This window comes from Accipiter gentilis, chromosome 26, assembly GCF_929443795.1.
Source record: "Accipiter gentilis chromosome 26, bAccGen1.1, whole genome shotgun sequence".
Lineage (NCBI taxonomy): Eukaryota > Metazoa > Chordata > Aves > Accipitriformes > Accipitridae > Astur > Astur gentilis.
In genome coordinates, this window is record NC_064905.1 from 3413060 (window position 1) to 3432514 (window position 19455).

Below are 19455 nucleotides of genomic sequence, written 5' to 3' on the forward strand. Positions count from 1 at the left end.
TAAAACAAGCTGCCACCGTGGAGAGTCCTGAGCAGGACAAAAAGCCTGACCTTGGGCTCTTGAGAAAGCCAGCCTTGATCAGGAAAAACCTTTTTAAAATGAGTTTCACCCAAGCAAGGGCTGAAAACCGGACCTGTGGCACTGGACATGGCTCTACATGCTTTGGCAGAGCTGCTGGTATGGTGTTTGCTTTTCACCCAAAGTGGCTTTTTGCTCACTCGATAACTGTGTGGATTAAGGACTGCCCTGGCTTGCCCCTCTGACCAGCACCAGAGCACGTCAGGAATGGCCCACTATCATTTAATGGCCATTTGAGCCAAAAAACACAGTGACAACCTGTTAATATATAGTCATTAATGATCAGATCTCATTCATGCTGGTATAAATTCAGGACTACATTAATTTTTAAAAGTGCCAGGCTAGCAGAGCAGAAAGCAGAAGCTGATTCTCTCCATCTCAATTTCTGATACCCACCTCATGTCTCAGCCACTCTCACCGCTCCTAGGACACACTAATGAGTTTTCAGGAGAAGGTCTGGAGTCTTTTACTCATGGACTGCCTCTTTCATCCAGCCCAGACCAGGTCAGGAATTACTGGAAGCCACCTTTGGAAGACCCCAAAGGCAAGAGCTGGTTCATAAAGCCCAAGATCACAATTTTTCAAGCCTTTGGCCAGAGGCATCACCTCTCTTTGCTCAGGGTGCTTCTCTGCTTAGCTCTTTGCTGCTCAGCAATCTCGTACAACAGCCTTATCAGCCCGTTTTGGTCTGCAGGGCAGCGTTGGCGTCACTGCGCCAACAACCATGCCATGAAGGGACAAAGCCCCAGCCAACGTTGCACAGCCCGCATCGCAATTATTTACCCACAAGCATCTATTCTGAACTGATGACCACATATGAATAGTTGACCACTCTTTTGCAGCTGCTGGCCCTTACCCTGGGTGCTCCACCCAGGCATAACTCCCTGGACTAGTCCAGACCAGCAGCTTTCCACCAGCTACTGCTGTGAAGACATCGACTGAGACCTGCCTGCGACCTCTGCATTTCAGACCCCTCTTTCATTTCCCAGCCAGGCTTTTAGGATGTCCCTCAGAAGGGTCAAAACCTGATCAATTTGTCACAACCTGTATTCCCAAGAGCTGTGTGGATTTTAAGTCTCTGAGTTGAGATACCACCTGCAAAGCATCATTCTCCTTCCCCCGTTTCACAAATGATTTCCACCGGCTTCTGCCTTCCACCCGCACATACTGCCCTGAAAGAGTTAAGAAGAACTTACAATATTTTTAACTTATATTACTCACTTGTATTGAATTATTCTTGGATCAGATATTAAATGGAGATTTTCCATATAATATCTGTCACAGATGGAAAAAACCCCATCATCTATGGATGAGTGTAATCCATTCATTGGTTTACGGATACAGCCCTCTCCAGGGATTGTCAGAAATAAACACGATGTCCCTGTTTGCCGGATTTTTGCATTTGGATTGCTGAGCTAGCTGAAAAAATGTGTGAAATCACATGTAAGCCGACAGCTCCCTATTGACTAGGCATACGAACAGGCTCCCATGTGTTATTTATTCCAGTAAGCCCACGGACTGTGTCGTGCACATGAAATGCTAGCCCGCTCTGAAATTCGAGGGGATAATAATCAATAATGCTTTGTTCGTAACGCAGCTTTCATCTGCAAAGCTCGGAGCGGTGTCGGGGGGCGCGGGTGCCCAGGGCTTGCAGGGGAAGAAGCTGGCACTGAGGGGGGGCTGCACAGACCCTCACTCAAAAGGCAGAGCTGGAACCAGTCCCTCCAGCCCAGCAAACACCAGGAACAAGCTGACTGCTGACAAGACACCTTTGGCATCTCTCAGACATGCTAAATACATGGATTTTTGTTTGTTTGTTTGTTTGTTAAGGAAACAGTCTCTGGCAGAGCAGCTTTCCAGTTACCTGCTATGATGTACTGCAGCGGTTAAAAATGACTTATTCTTTTGGGAGTTCCCGGGAGGAGTTAAGGATATCAGTGTGCCCAAAGCAAGGGTACAGTGGGGCAGGAAAAGCCAAGCCTGTTTCCACCCTAGCACCTTGCTTTTACTCCCGAACGCAGGGTTTACAGCAGCATCCTCTCCCCAGGCTGGTCACACCGCATCCCCGCGGGTCACCCCGAAACAGCTCACCCCGCTTTTGCCGAAGCGATGCCTTCACGCCGCCGTGCTGCGTGGCACGGCTCCAGGACACCATCGCCCTCACCGCACAGCTACCGGCTTGGGGGATAATTAGTATCTCCCCCATCTGCTAGATTAGCTAGCGGAGGGGAGGCAGGGGAGCACTGCCAGGGTGCACTTAACTCTTCCGTCCTCAGGCATTTCTCTGCTGCTCCCCCCACTCGCAGGCTCCGCAGCAAACCTGGCTGAACCTGGCAAATGCCAGACCGAGGAGGTCTCGGGAAGGCGGCCAAATCCTGCCTCGGGGATGGGGCTGCTCTTGCCTGTGCCGCTGAAGGGGTGCAGGAATGGGAAGGGTCCGTCCTGCTCCCATCAGGGCCACCACCAAATCCCTTTGAGAGCTTGTCTGTGGCAAAATACCCGCGGTTGTGCCCACCACCGGCAGCCCCTGGACGAGCAGATTTGGGTTCCTCAGCTGGAAATCCCCCTCCCCACCCTGAACCCCTCCAGACAGCCCCAGCCAGGGTGGGGGCTGCCGTGCCCAGGGCAGCATCCTCCGGGCACCGCTTTAAACGGGGCGCTTATGTTTGGGAGGCAAGGGAGGATGCTAACAACTGCAGCCCAAATGCAGATGCAGGACTAATGCCGCTCTCGGCAGCAGACTCCTTTCCTGCATTAAAGTCAACACATCACCCAACACTTACTTCACACCCTCCCTGGGGTGGCCGGAGAGTTCCCTTTATAAGGTTAATACCTTCTCCTCCCCCAACCCCCCTAAAGAAACAGGATATTTCCTACCTAATTTGTATGTGTCTAATTCTCATATCAACAAAACCAAAGTCATGATTCGGGGCTTTTTGGGGTTTGCTTTATTTCTCGCCACATTCCCACTCTTACCAAGTCTGTTTCCATTCCCTGCTCCTTTCCCAGATTCCAGTATCCACAGGTTTCTGGGTTAACAACAAAATAACACAGGCTGGAACCTGTTCAGATGATTTTTTTTTTTTTTTTTTCCCAAATTTTATTTTCTTGCTTGGAAAACCTTTTCCCCTCTCTTTCACCCTCCCTGCCGGGGAGTTCAAAGGGACATGTTCGCAAACACGGGCAGCGCTCTCCACACCCACACTTGCCACCTTGAGGGAGGGAGCGGCACGAAAACTCGCTGGTGAACATTTGTGCAAATATTCATTTGGCATCTGCTAATGTCAAGTCTGGCTGGATTAGGGCTAGGAGCTGTAGAAAAGCATAAATGAGTCGGGCAGACAGCAAAAGCCGAGCTACTTCGTTATGCAAACAGGAGCCTCTCGCAGCAGCTCTTGCTGCACAGAGAAGGGGCTTGCACTCCGCCTCATTTCTTTCGTGCTTTGTCCTACCCTTTAGTTATGATGACCTTTCTCATGCAAAGACCCCGGTGTGCTAAATGCAGCTTGGTCTCAATAAACCCCAGCCCAAAGCGGAGAGCTTTGCACCCATGCACGAGCAGCAGTGGCACCTGAATGGGGGCTGCTCTCACCCCTGTCCTTGAGTCTTTCTGTTTTATTGCTGTTATTGCCATGTAACTCTGCAAAGTGTTGCAGGACTGTGAAATACACCGTGCTACATGAGCCTTTGGTCCTGCCAGCCCCCCGGCTATAGCAGACGATGCACAGGGCTGCTCTCCCTTGCTTGCAGAGCAGGTAGCAACAGAGGGCTCGCTGCCAGCATAAGCAAAACATTCAAACAACTGCAAATAACCCTACTATCTCAACCCCTGGCATTCATGGGGCAGCCACAGCTGGGTTGCATGTCTCATTAATAAAATGTCCTCAAGTAATAAGGGACGCAGGCCTAGCTACAGGCTGCAACCTGAAGTCAGGCTGGAGTCATTTCCCACTCACTTGCCCGGTGGCAACCCTTCCCTGGGCATCAGTGGGACCTCGCGTGACATGGTTGACCTCCCACAGCCACAGGAGAGTTTTCACTGCAGAAACTTTATCCCTTTCATGTAAATTCAACAGCACCGGCGCAGTGGCTAATGGACCACACGATCTATAATTTACTAGTAAATTAAATACGACCAATATTGCTTTCTGGAAGTGATGCCTGCAGCACCGAGCGCATGGGTGGGGAGGGTCTCGGGAAGGGGGTCACAGCACACCCTGCTCTGGAGCTTCAGGCACAGACTGTTCAGAAACAGCCCGATGGCAGCAGCTGGGTTGGCCGTGTCAGCACAGCCCTGCTCCGTTCAAAAGCTGAACTCCTCCCTTGTGCCCCACTCTGGATGTGTGCTGCCCCGCCATGGGCGATGCAATGCTGGGGGCAAGAGGAGAGATCCTGGCACTGTGCTTCTAACCATGGGAAAGTTCAGCATTTCCTTTTCAAAACTTACAAACCGAATACTCTATGTTAGACCTGGCTGGAAATTTCCACACATTTACAGATAAGCAAAAACTTTGCATTAGAGGAACCTGTATTTTTGTCAAAGGTAGAAAAACTGGGACCTGGAATGCATTCTTCTCACATTTCAATATTTCTAGACTTTGTTTCTAGGCTGGAAAAATGCAAAGAACTTTCCAAGAAAAAAAAATTGCCTGGTAAAAAAAAATACAAAACTTAATCCTTTAGCTGTACTTTTCAAGGCAAAAAGGACAAAACTCCCAGTCATATTTCATTGGACCCCTAGCTAATTCCTGATTTAATGTTTAGTCCTTGTTTTATCATCCCAGTTCAATCCCAGATTCAGTTCTGGCCTCGGTGAAGGCATCTCCCAAGATGGGTGCCAGCACCAGGCACCAAGCGAGGGCATGGCTGGGTGCACCGCAGGGCAGGAGGCTGCTCCGGGGCCCAGGCTGCCGTCTCCCCGTCCTTGTCCCGGGTCACACCAAAGTCACCAGCAGAAAGGCACGCAGATGGCAGCGACTCTCCCAGCAACCCCGGCTCCCTCCCAAATCCTTTCAGGCTGTGCGAATGGGGAGGACCGTGGCAGAGCTCAGAGGCAGCTCGCAGGGGTGTAAAGAGTTAACACAGAGAAACCACCACTTGTTTTCCAGCTTTGCAGAGCTGGGGTGCTAAGGAGCTGATGCCACTAATAACATTCCAATAATTGCATTGGAAAAGCCCAAGAGGCCCACTGTGCTCAGCATGGTGCCGCGTGGGAGACCCCGAGCCAGCTCCTGCGGCCCGTTGCTGTCCCGCTCCCATCCTCAGCGCCAGGGGCTCCAGCATCAGACCTGTGTCAGGAGGTTCCTGCGCCGAAGCAGCAGGACACAGCCCAGATGGAGAAGCCCTGGGAGACCACCCGACCTCCTCCAGGGCGGTACGGTGTAGGTGCCAAGCCGAGAGCAGAGGCTGGTCACTTAATGATGCAAACAGCTAACGAGCCCGCGGGGCAGGACAGGCAGATGAGCCGGGTCTCCTGCTCCCGCCTGCCCGAGCATCCGTCCCCAGGCTCCCCGCCGGCATCCCTGCCCACCCTGAGAGCTTCCACCCAAAGCAGCGGGGTCTTGGATTCCTGGTTTTGACTGGAAACGTCGGGGAGATGAATCTGAATTCCTTCTCATCAGCCTAAAGACTCCTTTATTATTTATGACTGGGAATGATTCCCACCAGAAACATGTAGCTGGTTATAATTTAAATGTTTCTTCTAACTCGGGAAATTTCCAGGAAGGTCTAATAGTAAACACAATAATGTGCCCACAAGTTACAAATCAGGCGTCCTGTTTGTTTAATTCATTTGCCCAGAAAAATAATTAATGCAAAACTGATGGTGGTTTTTGTTTGTTCCCTAAAACAATGTTATCAGCACGTGCCCTCAGTGCATTTTTACTGCAATTATAAAGGTTTTTCCAGCTGGAAAGTGAGTCAGCTTAACTTTCTTCTTTTAAACTAATGACCATTTAATGTCAGATAAAAGGTTTAGAGGAAAGGATTAAGTACCACTTTCAACAGAGATGGTGAGAGATAATTGACTCAATTTACTCCTGACATCGGTGCAGGGCACCCACGCGTGTGCACGTTGAAATATGGCAGAGCAAGGGACCCTGCCAGAGACCCAGCACTCTCCCTGTGCAGGTGGGTGCTCACATTTTCCCCTCCATCATCCCAGCACCCCCGACTCGACATCTCTAACAGGTGTCCCTGCGCCGTCTGGGAAGACACAGCTATTCCTGGTCTGGAACTACTAACACCCTTCAAAAACAGCAGAGGAGAAGTTGCAGGACAGATGTGAAGCTGATAATAAACCCCCAAAGAGTAGATAATGAAGCAAAATTCTCCAGTTCGGATATTTTCCAGCAGACACAGTCACAGCCTTCCCCTGATTCTCCAGCCTCCGGCCGCAGCCCCATTTTCACTTGCACCCACCACCACTTCTCTGGAAACTTCCAGACCACATAACTTTTTCTAATCTTTCATCTCTGCATGCTCCTTTGATCCGTTTTTCTTTCCCTTGTTGCTGCCATTTTCAAGAACTTGGGGTACTTTCTCCTGGAGCGATGTTTTTTTTGCCGTTTGCCTGCACGCAGGACAGGCTCCTGCAGCGGGACAGGCTCCTCCCGGTGCCGGCACTTCCCTCCCCTCACTGCCAAACCTTCCCGGCGTGTCTCAGGGGACAGCGTGGCCCTTTTTCCTCTGGCTGTGAAGCCACAAGAAAGGCTTTGATTGCTTTTCTGGTGTGAGAACCACTTGGCTTGGGTGGAAAGGTGTTTAATGAAGCACATACCGTAAAGGTATGCACCCCATCACAAAGTCCTGCTCCCAGCGGCATGCGGCACTACACAGAAGCCACCTATAAATTTAAAAGTCATTAGTTCCACCTAAGGGCAGGGTTTTGGTTTATTCCCTGAGTCAGTCCCTTTTCAAAGTTGATCCCTGCCTCCCAAGGTGGCTGTGAGCTGGTATCTGGCTTGTCCCACGCATTTGGCTTCTCTAGGGCTTGTGGCTGCGCTGGCCGCGGTCAGTCCCACCACCCGAGCAGAACCGCTGTCTGCTTGGAGAAGCCACCCGGGAACGGTGAGGGTCTGGTTTTGTTGTCTTCTTTCAAGAGCATGACGTGATCTCAGTTCACACCTTGAAGAGGTACGAAGCAAACATCCAGCCCTGAATCACTTGGCTGCTACAGCAGATCGTAGATTAGAGCACCTTGGGCCGGGTTCAGACCACCTACCACGGCGTCTGACGGCAGCACCCGCAGCTGGGCTGGCCAGGCCAAACCTGCTCCCCATGCAGGCGATGGAGGGGACACCCAGTTACTCTGCAGCACCCTGGAGCTTTCGGAGCCAGACTCACCTCCCACCCAGCAGCTATTTCTGATGCTTCCCAGCAAATCGTGCCATGTAGCCGTTCAGGTTCCCGTAGCAAAGGGCCCGCCGCGTGCACAGATCTCCTCCTGAAATCACGGGAGAAATCCAGCTGCAACATGCCAAATGGATGGGACTTGAACACCCAAATCCTCCGGGCGACGAAAGATCTCAGCCTGAATGTATGCGAGAAGCTTGTACAATCAGGCTGTGAACCACTGAGCTCAAAACTTGCCATGTTCAAGATCAAACGAGTAATCTCAACTTCTCCACCCCCAGAACAGGACCACTTGTACTCAGTTGCCTGGCGTGGCTGGTGTGAAAGGCAGCAAGGGCTGGAGAAGACCTGGGTCACCCTGTGAAGGCAGAGCCTGATAGTTCTCCAACTCCAGCCAGCTGGCAAGGGTGGCCATACAACACTGCCACGTGCCAGTGCTGGCACTGTCTTAATGGTGAGCAAATGGGATGGTGCCTGTGCAACATGGGAAGGACTTTGGGATCCAAAAAGCACCAAGAGAAAATGCAGCCGAGGGTTTGCAAGCAGGGTGGCTGCCATCTGGGCAAAGGTCTCCTTGGGGAGAGGTGCCTGTGGAGTTTCTTGTGGGAGTGGAAAGGTAACCGAGAGAGGACGGACCCTACGAGGCTCTCGCAGAGCATCCTCACTGCTCCTTCAGTGCAGGACTGTGGGAAATGACAGGCCAATGTGATAGGACAGCAAAAGGACCCAAAGCACACCTGGAAGTATCTCGTGCATTCTTCAGAGCTGTTTAACACAGACGGAACAAGGTTGACCCGCCATGGCTTTCACTGGGTGGGATGGGAGAAGCACCCGTCCGTAAGGGTGTACGCTGCCCAACGCCCTGCCCTTCCGAGACCAGTCTCCAGGCTCCCATAGTCTGAACGCGAAGGTTAATCGCCTTGCCATATGTTAATTTTCCCCAAGTCAAGAACCGCTCTCTTTCACCAGTTTTGAAGTTTGCTGCCTTTCATTGAATTTCCCTGACTGTGTTAGGAGAGCAGGTGAGCGGGAGATCCCAATTTACTTTCCCTGCAGTCTAGACTATTCATTACTTTCCTGTCTCTAAATGAAGCAGGCGCAGTCCTTTCAATACGTCCATAAAGCATTCCCTCACCAGGCCTCTAATCATTTTCATTGTCAGCCTCTGAACACTTATTATTTCCACTATATCCCCTTTTGAGATCAGATATCCAGAGAGGAGCCTGGCATGTTAGCAAGGGCTCCTCCGGATCTCTGCTGTGAGCAGGCAGGCTTTCAGGAATATTTTACATCCCTCTCTTTAACCATCCTCATAATTTTTTTTTACTTTCCCAACAGCAAAAAGGAAAAAAGACCCCGGAGTCATTGTGGATAGCTCAATAAAAGCGTGAATTATTACAATTAATTTGGAGCTCGATGACGTGCATGCGTAACTTTTGAATTATTCCTCGCCGTGCCTTGCCTTGCAGTTGTCAGGGGTGAATTTTATCTGCCATTGTGCTGCCCATTCACCTAGCTTTGTGTGGTCTGACAATATCTCAACCCAAGGTGGTATATGGTTGCAGGCACTGCCGCTCTCGTTATTTACAATGGCTAATTAAGATCCTGCTACAACCTTCATCCCACCCTTAATTCTTATGAAGCAGCCAACAAAAGGTTTTGATTTCCTTTTTGGCTGGAAGACCTTTTGGCTTCTGCAAAAAGGGGATTAAGAATGAAAGCACATAAAGGTATGTGCACAATCACAAAGTCATAACAGCTCTCCGAGTGCAGTCTCCCAGGAATGAAACGCAGCATTAGCAAGAAGGGCTAATTGGGACTGGTTTAAAGAGTGCACATTGTGTAGCCGAGTCCGGTAACACTTTTGATCAGGCAGACAACACAGCCACAAATTGCTTTCTTCCCCCTCCAAAATATCTGACCCCGCAGGAAATGGTGTTTTACCTTTCCCAAGCAACCCAGACAGACAGACGGGCAGACGGATGGTGCACATGAGCCGAGCGAGCACCGTGGGTCACACCAGCTGCTCTGCAGGGCACAGCCTGGACAAGCCCAGCTCCCCGTGGGCTCTGGGCAGATGCAGGGTCCTTGTCCCCACGCTTGGCCTCGGGGTCCCCGGGGGCTGGTGCTAGCTCTGACAGCGATTGCCAATGTCACTGTCGTCGTGACTTTAGGATCAGATGGAGCCATACGCGTGCAACTCGCCTAGACTTTCTCTCCAGGGAGTGTTTTGGGCACTGCAGTTGGCTGCAGGTTTCAGAGCAATTGCACTCCATCACCTCTTTGCCTTCAAGTGGAGGTGGGTGCAGATCCCTGGTCTCAGGCTGCCTCCGGAGAGCCTCCCGATTGCCAACCTTGCTCCGGAGCAAGCAGTCCTCCCCGCTGCCTGACCCTCCTGCAGGTGGGCACCCCTCGGAGGCTCTGCCTGGGGTGCTGTGATCCCCAGAGCTTGTCCCCAGCCCAAAGGCCTCCCCTCTTCGTCCCTGCGTCACCAAGCCAGCTCTGCGAGCCAAGCTTGGGAATCTGGTTTGTTAGCTCTTGGCAATGCCATCCCCCAAAATGTCATGGCATGCACAAATCTATGAAAACCAGAGACCCGAGACATGTGTTTTTGTTTGTTTGCATGTGCCAACATTTCCAATGGCTCAGAAATGTGTGCCTGTGAAGGCTGCGTGTGTGTTATTCATTTAGGATCATTTTCAGCCCTTATAATGGGAGGCTCATTCTATCCTTTTGAAAGCTCTTGAGCAGAGATGATCACAGGCCTAAAGCCTGCCATGGCTGTAAACAACATTTAAGCTCCACATAGTTGTCTCTCCTTGGAAAATAGTCCCACGAAGGAGTGGAAGGGTTTTCACTATGTGCTCGTGTCAGATACATAGATAGATAGGCAGCTCATTCCTCTAGGCTCCTTTGTAAACCCCAGCCAAGATTTTTACATTCTGATTCATGCAAATGCGATCATATGATCAAAGTAACATGTGCTACCTCCCAGGAACTAACGCACTAATCGTTGGCATGCCGCGGGCCATGGCCTATCTCACACCATCGCTTTCCCTCCTTGTTCCTGACACTGCTTCCCCCTGTCCCTGCGCACAGCATCCCTCAAGCAGACAGCTGGCCCTGAACCAGCCCGGATGGGGTCTGCTTCAAGCCGGCTCTCCGTGCTTCACAAAACACACGGAGATCCTTCCCGTGCATCCTTTCTGCTCCACCCATGGCAAAGTTCCTGATGGCGCATCTCTCCCGGCTACTGATGGACAGGCGGTATACCTCAAAATGGGTGCGTGTCTCCAGATTTCCTAGCTGGGAAATTTTGGGGTGAGATTTCCCAATTACAAATTTCTCCCACAATTTCCATAGCTGCTTTCATTTACTTAGGGTGGAAGTAGAATTGCCTTTTTTTGGAATAAAAAGAAAAAAAAGGCCCTTCGAAGCCTGGGACAGCACAAACCGGTGAAAACGCAGCCTAGGGGAGAAGCGGGTCCTGGATGCCCAGCTGGGAAGGGGCAACTGCAGCATCACCTGCGGTTCTTCCCAGCCTGGCTGGGCCATGCTGTCCTTCATCCAGGACATCCCTCAAAATGCACCAGGAACCTCATGACACTTGTGCTGCTTAACCAAGGAAGAAACTCCCATTAGAAGCTTCGATGCGGTTACATCTTCTGTTATTCCTGGCCACCGTGGTTGTTTTTTTCAAAACAAAGGCAGTGTTTTCTATCCTTTCAGCCCAAGCAGACCAATTCATCTCTCTTCAGATCAGTTTGATGAGGCTTGGGAAACTCAACCAGTCATTTCCCAAGCCCATCGTAACTCAGTTACACTTCCTACAGCTCAGCCATGGGTCCCCCAGCCTGGCAGACACCAGGGATGTGCAGACAGTTACGCTTTTGTCTGCTCCAAAACTGGAAATCAGCTCTTGCATGGGGAGGTGTAGGCCACCTTTGGGCTGCTCTGGTTGGACTACAACTTTACATAACTTTCTGAGTAGAAACGAGTCCCACCCAAAACAAACACAGCCAGGTACTGCAGCAGTCATCACCAGCCTGGAGCTCACGGCTTGGCTTGTCTCTGTGGGTAACCACTAAATCCATGGGTTTTGACTGCTGGGATGACCTTGATATATGCCAGACCTTTCTGCAGGACATGGACTCTGCAGGTGGTGCGCCAAAGGGGATGCTCATGGTCTACGCCTCCTTGGGTTGGCACCTTAGCACGGGCATTGTGAGCTTAAAATGCCATGGGAGAAAGGAAATGGTGGTATGAGCTGTTTTCCTATCGACGAGGATTCAGCCTCTGGAGAAAATGGGGTGGCAGTAGGGGGGCAGCAGAAATGGATAAGACACAGCCATCCTGGAGGTTTGGGCTCTGGACCCCTCAGAGGGCTCCGGGGAAAGGCGGTGGGAGTTATCATCCATGGCCTCGGCTGGTGGAACAAGGTGGTGTTTGCTAAAGAAACAGTAAACGGCCACAGAAGTGGAGTTTTAGAGGGGGGCTCAAATCTATTCGGAGATTTTCAAAACAGTGTGAACTGAGAAATAGGCAGGTGAGATTTTTTTACACATCAGACATTGCTTTTTGCTTTCAAAGTGAAGCCGCTTTCTCTTTTTTTCCCTTTAAAATTATCTATATTTGAAGAGATGAAGTAAATTGTTAAAGAGGGTGAATTAAATGTTTTTGGTAAACCCAAATCTCTTCACCCAGTACTTTGCCTCACTTAAAAAAGAAAAGTTTCAGTTTGACCTGATTTTTCCTCCCTAATTTTTCAGCTCACACTGTTGGATATACCAGAGTCTACGTAGGTTACATCATTCATGAGGAATGTCCTCTCATCCGTCTCCAAATGAATAACAACAAACATTCAAAAAATAATTGAAGTTTTATATATATATCCCTTGGCCATTCAGGTGGTATGGCTGGCACAAGACATAGGCACTTTAAACAGCTGTTGTGAATCTTAAGTATAAACTTCCACCCTTTGGCATTACACCAGGAAATTATGCATAGGAATATACCTGCTTTCCCTTGCAGCAGACAAAAATCACGATGTTTAATACCTTGAGAGTGGACAGGAGAGAAAAGCGTTTTTTTCTTGGGGGACACCCATGCTTTGTCTGACCCTTTCTTCTGCTACCTTGGGCGAGCAGCACCAAGCGGGGCTCCGGGCTGCACTGTGACAGGCAAAGGGCTCGCTTTGCAGGGGGTATTTACAGCTACCCCCCCCCCCCCCCCCCCCCCCTTCATCAGCAGAGATCTGCATTGGAGAGTAATTCAGTGCCCTGAAAGAAACCAACCATGCTACACACATACACACTTTTTTCACATATTACAACCTTATTTTTCAAAGGTAGGTATGCTAACGTAGCACTCTCTTAGACCCAAAGTCATGTATGTTTTCTGTTACACAACCTACCCCATCTAGAGCTGGCTCCATTTGCTCAGAGTCAGATCTTCCTTGGTGGACAAACTCTCCTAGACAAGAAAAACTCCTAGACCATCTTTTCCAGCCAGTCTGAGGTCCCGGCTGAAATCTCATCCCACTGCTTTTGTGAAAGTATAAAGACACCAGTGAATCCAGGAAAGCTGATGGACATCCACGGAGGAAAACACTGCCCGTACCACTACACGTGTGCCTGTCAAGCCTTGCTCCGAGAGCTGGTGTAGGCTGGGCGTTTGCTTAAACCAGGCCTAACTTCCACCTTGCCGTGTTTTCACGAGCCAAGGTAAATAAGCTATTGCAAAGACCAAAATGATTCAAGGCAGTGCAGCCGGCAGGTGTGAGCCAAGCTCAGGCTTCATGGTGCTTTCCAGGATCCTCCCCAAGTTCTGCTCTGCTGCCGCATGCGTCTCCCTATAGACGCGCCAGCTTCACGGGCACTAGAGCATCTAGCTCATTTAGGCTATCGCCTTAACTCCAGAAGTCATGGACGTAAAAACTGGGTATTCTCATCAGTGAAGCATTAGGGGAGCACCCCTTCCCCAGACTTCATTATTTTTGTGCCGGTTGCTTCTTTCTCACCTTGTCCCATCTTGTGACATTTATCGGAGGAGTGTTTCAGCTACAGTCCTAGAAGCTAATATTAATTGTGTAGATATCATACATGTTGGTGTGTAAGAGATGTAGTTGAAGGGATCAATTCCCCTGCATGGGTAGGCTACACCTTTGGGCGGGTGCAATAACCCCCCCCGCTTGCAGAAGAGCACAAGCTAAAACTGCAAGTGTGGTCCTGGAAGAGGCTTCCCTGCTGCTTCACATCTGCAAAAAGTTCATCTCTAAATGTAAGCCAGCACTATGGGGATGATCCTGAGCTAAAGAAGACTGCAAGGACAGCCCAAGAAAATGAGCACCAAGTTTCATGGTCTTGTGCTCCCAAAGGACACGTTGCCAGGAGCTGACGGTTGGCAAGAGGGGCAGATCAGGCTCATATGGGGCAGACCAGGTGCAGCAACCGCCTGGCTTTGTGGCACAGAGCCTGCAATGGCACCTGCATTTGCATCAACAAGGCAGAGGCAGAACAAAACTACTTGGCTATCAAGCAGGAAAGACCACACTAGCTTCAGGGCTCCAGCTGCAGGGATGTCAACTTGGTCAACTGCTCCCACCCGCTGACAGCTCTCTCTTCCAGGAAAGGTTGCCAGTGGGCTGGAAGACACCTTGCACAGGGACCAGGACTCTCTTTGTCTTCTTGGCCAGTGGCGAGCCCCAGGCAGGGTGCAACAATGCCATGGTGAAGGGTTTGACTGACTTGGACCAGACGCAGAGCCCAGCTGAGCTTTGACCACCAACCCTTCACAATCACAGGAACAGCATGGGAGACGCACTACCCAGAAGGGCTCACCAAACAGCAGTCTGGTTTGTGCAACACACTCAAAAACTATTGACAAAAAAAAGTCCCTGGACCTATAAAGTTTCCCTCCTGGGATGGACTCACATTTTGGTGTGCCCGGTGGCCCCCATGCCAGGCTTCATGAAAAAAACAACCACAGCATTATCAGAGTGTGCCACCAGCTGATCTCAGCTACGAAAACATTGTTACAAATCTAGCGGTACTTCTGAAACTGTACCTACAACATGCTTTTATTAAGTCCAATTAAGTAGTGTATTTGTTTTAAAGTGTGCCCACCCAGAGCTCCACACACATTAATGCCATCAGTTGCTTCAAGCAATCACCTAGTGTTACGCCCCTCGCTTTTGAGGTTATTTCCACAATAGTTATTAAATCCTCATTAACAATTTTCAATTATAAAGTAAATCAAATGTAATAGCCTACATGGGGAATCTCAGCTAATATTCAGGGAGCCCGAAGACTTTCTGGAAGGAAGAAATGTTAAACACCGCAGACAAGCTTCTTCTCTAGAGTCTGGAGGTCAGCAGAGGAACCTGTCCAATGGGGCTGTTGACAACAACTTGCAACCTCTTGCCTAACCACCAAGCATGACCCAGGTGCAGGAAAACCACATGCCTGGTGGCTGCAAGCGCAAGGCTGCCCATCGCTGGGCACGTGGTGGATTTCCCCTATTTCTATTCATTTCTTGAACATCTCCTCCCCAGAGCACCCTTTTGCCCAACATAAAGGTGCTCTGAAGGGAACCTGGTGTGAATTCTTCTCGTCTTTGCCCCTGCTTTTCTTGTTGTTAATAAAGCCTAAAGAGCAGATGTTCAAACACAAATACTCAACACACACCATCCTCAGCCAACAAATCTCTCCCGTGGCACCTAACCCAGGTGAGCACCGTATCTCTTCACCACACTGACTTTTCACAGCTTGAGGAATCCATCTCACTGCTGTCCACGAAATACTCTTGTAAACCAACGACACAAGTGCTAGAGGCCCCTACTGCCAACCGCATGGCCCCTAGTTCCCACGTGCCGGTCTCCAAACCCAGCGGGCATTGTGGGACAGGGAGCAGATCCTCCCTGCTTGCTCTCAGCCTCACCGGAGATCCCTTCTGCGCAGCCTTCTTCAGCATTTACCGCCTCCACCCCTTCAAATTTCCCCAATGGCAAACAAACCCTGTCGTTCTGACAGTGAAACCACCAGTGCCATGGGCCATGGCGGGATTTCAAGGAGAAAAAAGGCACCCATAAATCCTTTCTCACTCTGGAAATCAACTGGTTTTCTCCTCTTGGAGGTACTAACACAGCAAATCTCCAGCCGCTCCCAATCCTCCACCCCCAGCGCTCCTCTGAACCTTCCCCAAATCTCTCCCACATGAATCAGTCTGAAGGCAAAGCTGGCAAAGCCTCCCAGCACCCACCAACCAACTCCACCAGCGCGCTGTCAGGTCCCGCTTCCGTGATGGTCTCTAGGTGCACCAGGAGAGCAGCTCCCAGTATATTCACTGGGAGAGGGGCCACTCGAGTGACCCTCGTGCTCAGCTGGGGTGAAGGCATCACCTGTACGGCTGCCCAGCTTTTTGTGGAACAGCGAGGAGTGACGCTGCTTAGCACTGTTCATTTTTCTCTAGGCTTGCGAGGTTTGGAGATTGGTTCAGATAAGCGTCCTCAAGCTTGCATGCTTTTATCTGCACCATCTCCCAAGCGGCTTTGATCTGCAGGATTTGGCTGCGGCTCTCAAAGTTATCTTGAGAAAGCTTGTTCTGGGGAGAGTTGTTCCTCTGATTAACAAGAAAAAGCTTTCTTAGTGGCTTTGAGCACTTTCAGCCCTGGCTGGAATCAGGGAGCATAGCAATGTCTGCACACAGAGAGAAGGAAAAAGTCGAGCAAACTTCTCCTTAAAGCTTCACTTGGGCTCAGGTGCCATTTCAGCTAAACTTTGAGGTCAGTTATTTCATCTTGCTTCTTTTTCCCACTGTGTTTAACGCTGTCTCACACCCCCACCACCACGTGGGTCAGTCTGTATATACAGGTTCACGCCTTGCATTTATGCGTGGCTTTACATCATCCGTATCGTATGCAAAACACCTGGGAGGAAAGCTGGCTGGACTGGCCAGGAAACCAAGTCACTAATGGGCTGGGAGAACTACGCAGGGCAAGGGAGAGGGATTTGTCCGGTTGAGGGCAAGTTTTTAAAGATACAATATTGAACTAAACAGCTGAAACAAACAGCCCCTCTCTCAAAACCTCCACTGAAGGAAACACAAGCCACACGTAAGTACGTGTTAATTGAGTCAGATGCTAATTTTCCAGTTTACCTTCTGCTTGGCCAAAGCTTTAGGAAATATTCGTTGCACTGAAAAGTATCGAATTTAACTCCTGTTCTTGAAAAATGCCAGCTCCACTTCCCCACTCTCAGGCCATCATCACCCCATGCAAGATTTCTTCCCTGTAGGAACATCGAAGGAGGAGGAGAAGGAAGACAGTATTAAGGAAAAGGAGGAATTACAGAATTAGCAATGAAGTTTATAGTGGGGAAACTACCCCAAACATATCCCGCTGCCCTCACATAAGAGATAAACATGCATTAAAAAAACACTACTCAGGGAGGGGAAAGAAGTGTGAACAGCAAAAATATGTACATGTGTTTTAAATAATTTTTTTAATTGTTGAGGCAGTAATACTTGGTTCATGGAACTGCAATATACAGAGAGGTGAAATAAATAGCTTATATATATATAATATATATAATATAGCTGGTTTTAAAATATTCCCTTATCATTGGTGTACTAGGTCATCTTGTAGTCACTTGAATGTATTTAGCAGCATTCTCCAGAACTGAGCATAATGCAGGATCACGGAGCCGTGACACCTTATGTCGTCAGAAAGGTTACAGAAGATCGATGCGTCGAGAACTCCACGGAAACTCAATCACTGCGGCACACACCATCTTGTCTCGGGCCAGCGTGCAGCAGACAATAAATAGATTACTGCAAAACCGGCACTTTTCGGGGCAGGGTCTCAGTAACTTTGGGAAAGAACTTTGGTTTTCTTTGGTTTTATTTATTTATTTTTAATAATTACTTTTTTTTTTTTTCCTCTGGGGATATGCTTGAAAAGTTGTCCTTTCCAAAAAAGCAAAATAAGCACCTGTGTGTCATCAACAACAAGAAGTCAATTTAAATAGAGCAGTTCATTTTCTTTTTCAAGTCACAATAAATCCCTAACAGCTTTTCCCCAGCGTTTGCCATCTAGTCTTTTATTAATTTTTTTTATTTTTATTTTTTTTTTAAACACAATGTACAAAAATAGAGCTTCTTCCTTATTTTTAATGTAAAAATATTCCTCTGGTGCAGTTTTTTTTTTTTTTTTGTGGTTTATTATTGTGACACTGTTTTTGTCTATTTTTAACTGGGGTTGGTGGGTCGTATTCTCTTAGTCCTCTTGGTGACTGTTGTGTACTTGAAAGGTTTCTGTATCTCCACTTGCCCCTTTGGGTACCTCTTCATAAAATGTACGTCTTGCTGGTTTTCCCGGGTCTTGGGCCCTTTTCGTGGCCTCCCTTTTTTGGTGAATCCAACATACCAGCCTGAATATTTTGCTGACATCAGTGCCGTATAGTTGTTTTCTAGGACTTTTTCAATGAAGACACACTCCTTGCTGGTACCATCAGGCTGAAAAGGGGGGAAAAAAGAAAAAATTTATTATCCAAATGCAAGCTCAGTGACCAAAACCCAATTTGGCATCAATAAAATCATCACATCTGGACCTTGTTTTTGGTTCAAACATTGTTAATAGGAGCAGTAACAAACATCAGCTGAAATAGAAATGATTTAAAAAAAAAAAAAGGCATGAAAGCATGAGGTCATCATTTCATTTTTTTAAACACTCCTATCCAAGGAGAGAAAGATGTTTCACAAAGACAACAGTTAAGTTTACCCAGTCCAGCTCCTTCAACTGCAAGCAAAGCAAGACATTTATCTTTGCTTTTTCCATTAGGAAAGGAGGATGAATTGAACTCATGCCAGGGAAACACCATACTTAATCAGAAAAAAAAAAAAAAAAGTCAGAATCTCATATGGGCCAAACAACAGTCTTTACCCTTCTACCGCTCACTTTTGACATGTTTTCTGAAATACCTTATGGGCTTGCATCCATAGCTACCCAAATCCCACTAAAATCATTACAAGCCTTAGTCTAAGCCTTCCCTGCACTTTGAAAACTCTACCCCGCAGCATCCCGGGCGCAACACCTGGGAAATAAACCACGCGTGGAGCTCCGGGGATGAGCCAGAGGGGTGCCGGAGGCATCAAGGTCCCTGACCCCGCTCCGGTCCCTGGGACCCTGGAGACCCCCGAAGCCAGCAGTTATTTTGAAGCCGCTCTGCACACCCCAGGCGTGGCTCCCACTCGCATCCCCGAGCGACATCAGCAGCGAAAAGGACCGTTCCCACGCTGGAGCGGCTCCCCAGATGGGACGGCATCCCACCGGCATCCCGATGCCGCTGCAGCTGGAGGACTGTGTGGCAGCAGCGTTCTCAGCCACCAGACCCACCCCAGCTCCGCTGCCAGAGAGGGTGACGCAAGGGCCTGATTTTACACCTCTGCTTGGTTTTCTTGTTTGGAAGAGGGTTTCGTTTCTGGTGGCAGAGGGGACGTGGTCCTTCCCCTTTCCCGACCTTTCAATCTCAGCCTAAAAGCAGCCACCCGAAGCTCAAGGACCTGGCTTAGGAAGCCGTGTCCCTGAATTACTTTCCTCCTCACAGAGGGAGCCAGGATTAGCACAGAACTGGGGGCCAGAAGCTCCTGAGCATGAGAGCTGCTCCCCAACCACCCTGCAGCAAAACGCCCGCCCTGCTGGGACTCCTTTCCCAATGCAGCTGCTGGTTCGAGATTCTGGCCAGGGTTTGGCTCAGCGTGGAGATCTGCACGAACAGACCCAGAACTGGACTTTGAATGCGGCAGCACATGGATCTCGGGCTGGGTTCAGGACTCTAATTTACACAGCACACACAGCACTGGAGGAAGCTGCAGCATCACACAACAGCATCTTTAAGTCCTTCAGCACAGAGGAAATTCTTCTCACCTACAATCTTCTGCCAGAAAGTATGTTTTGCCCTTTAACTGCTGAGTTACTGGTGCTGCACCCAGACCGTCACGCGCCCTTGTGTACACCGGCACTTTGTT

General features: G+C 49.4%; 2 protein-coding genes across 2 annotated transcripts in view; both read right to left on the reverse strand.

The window, feature by feature from the left end:
* Window positions 1-19455, reverse strand: part of MATR3 (matrin 3) — a 1017354-nt gene that overhangs the window by 926233 nt on the left and 71666 nt on the right. The window lies entirely within an intron of this gene.
* The window catches only part of FGF18 (fibroblast growth factor 18), a 74241-nt gene continuing 71833 nt past the window's right edge, over window positions 17048-19455 (reverse strand). The window contains exon 5 of the mRNA XM_049829460.1: window positions 17048-17943. Within this exon, the coding sequence (XP_049685417.1) occupies window positions 17677-17943 (267 nt within the window). The 3' untranslated portion in view covers window positions 17048-17676. The remainder of the gene's footprint in view (window positions 17944-19455) is intronic.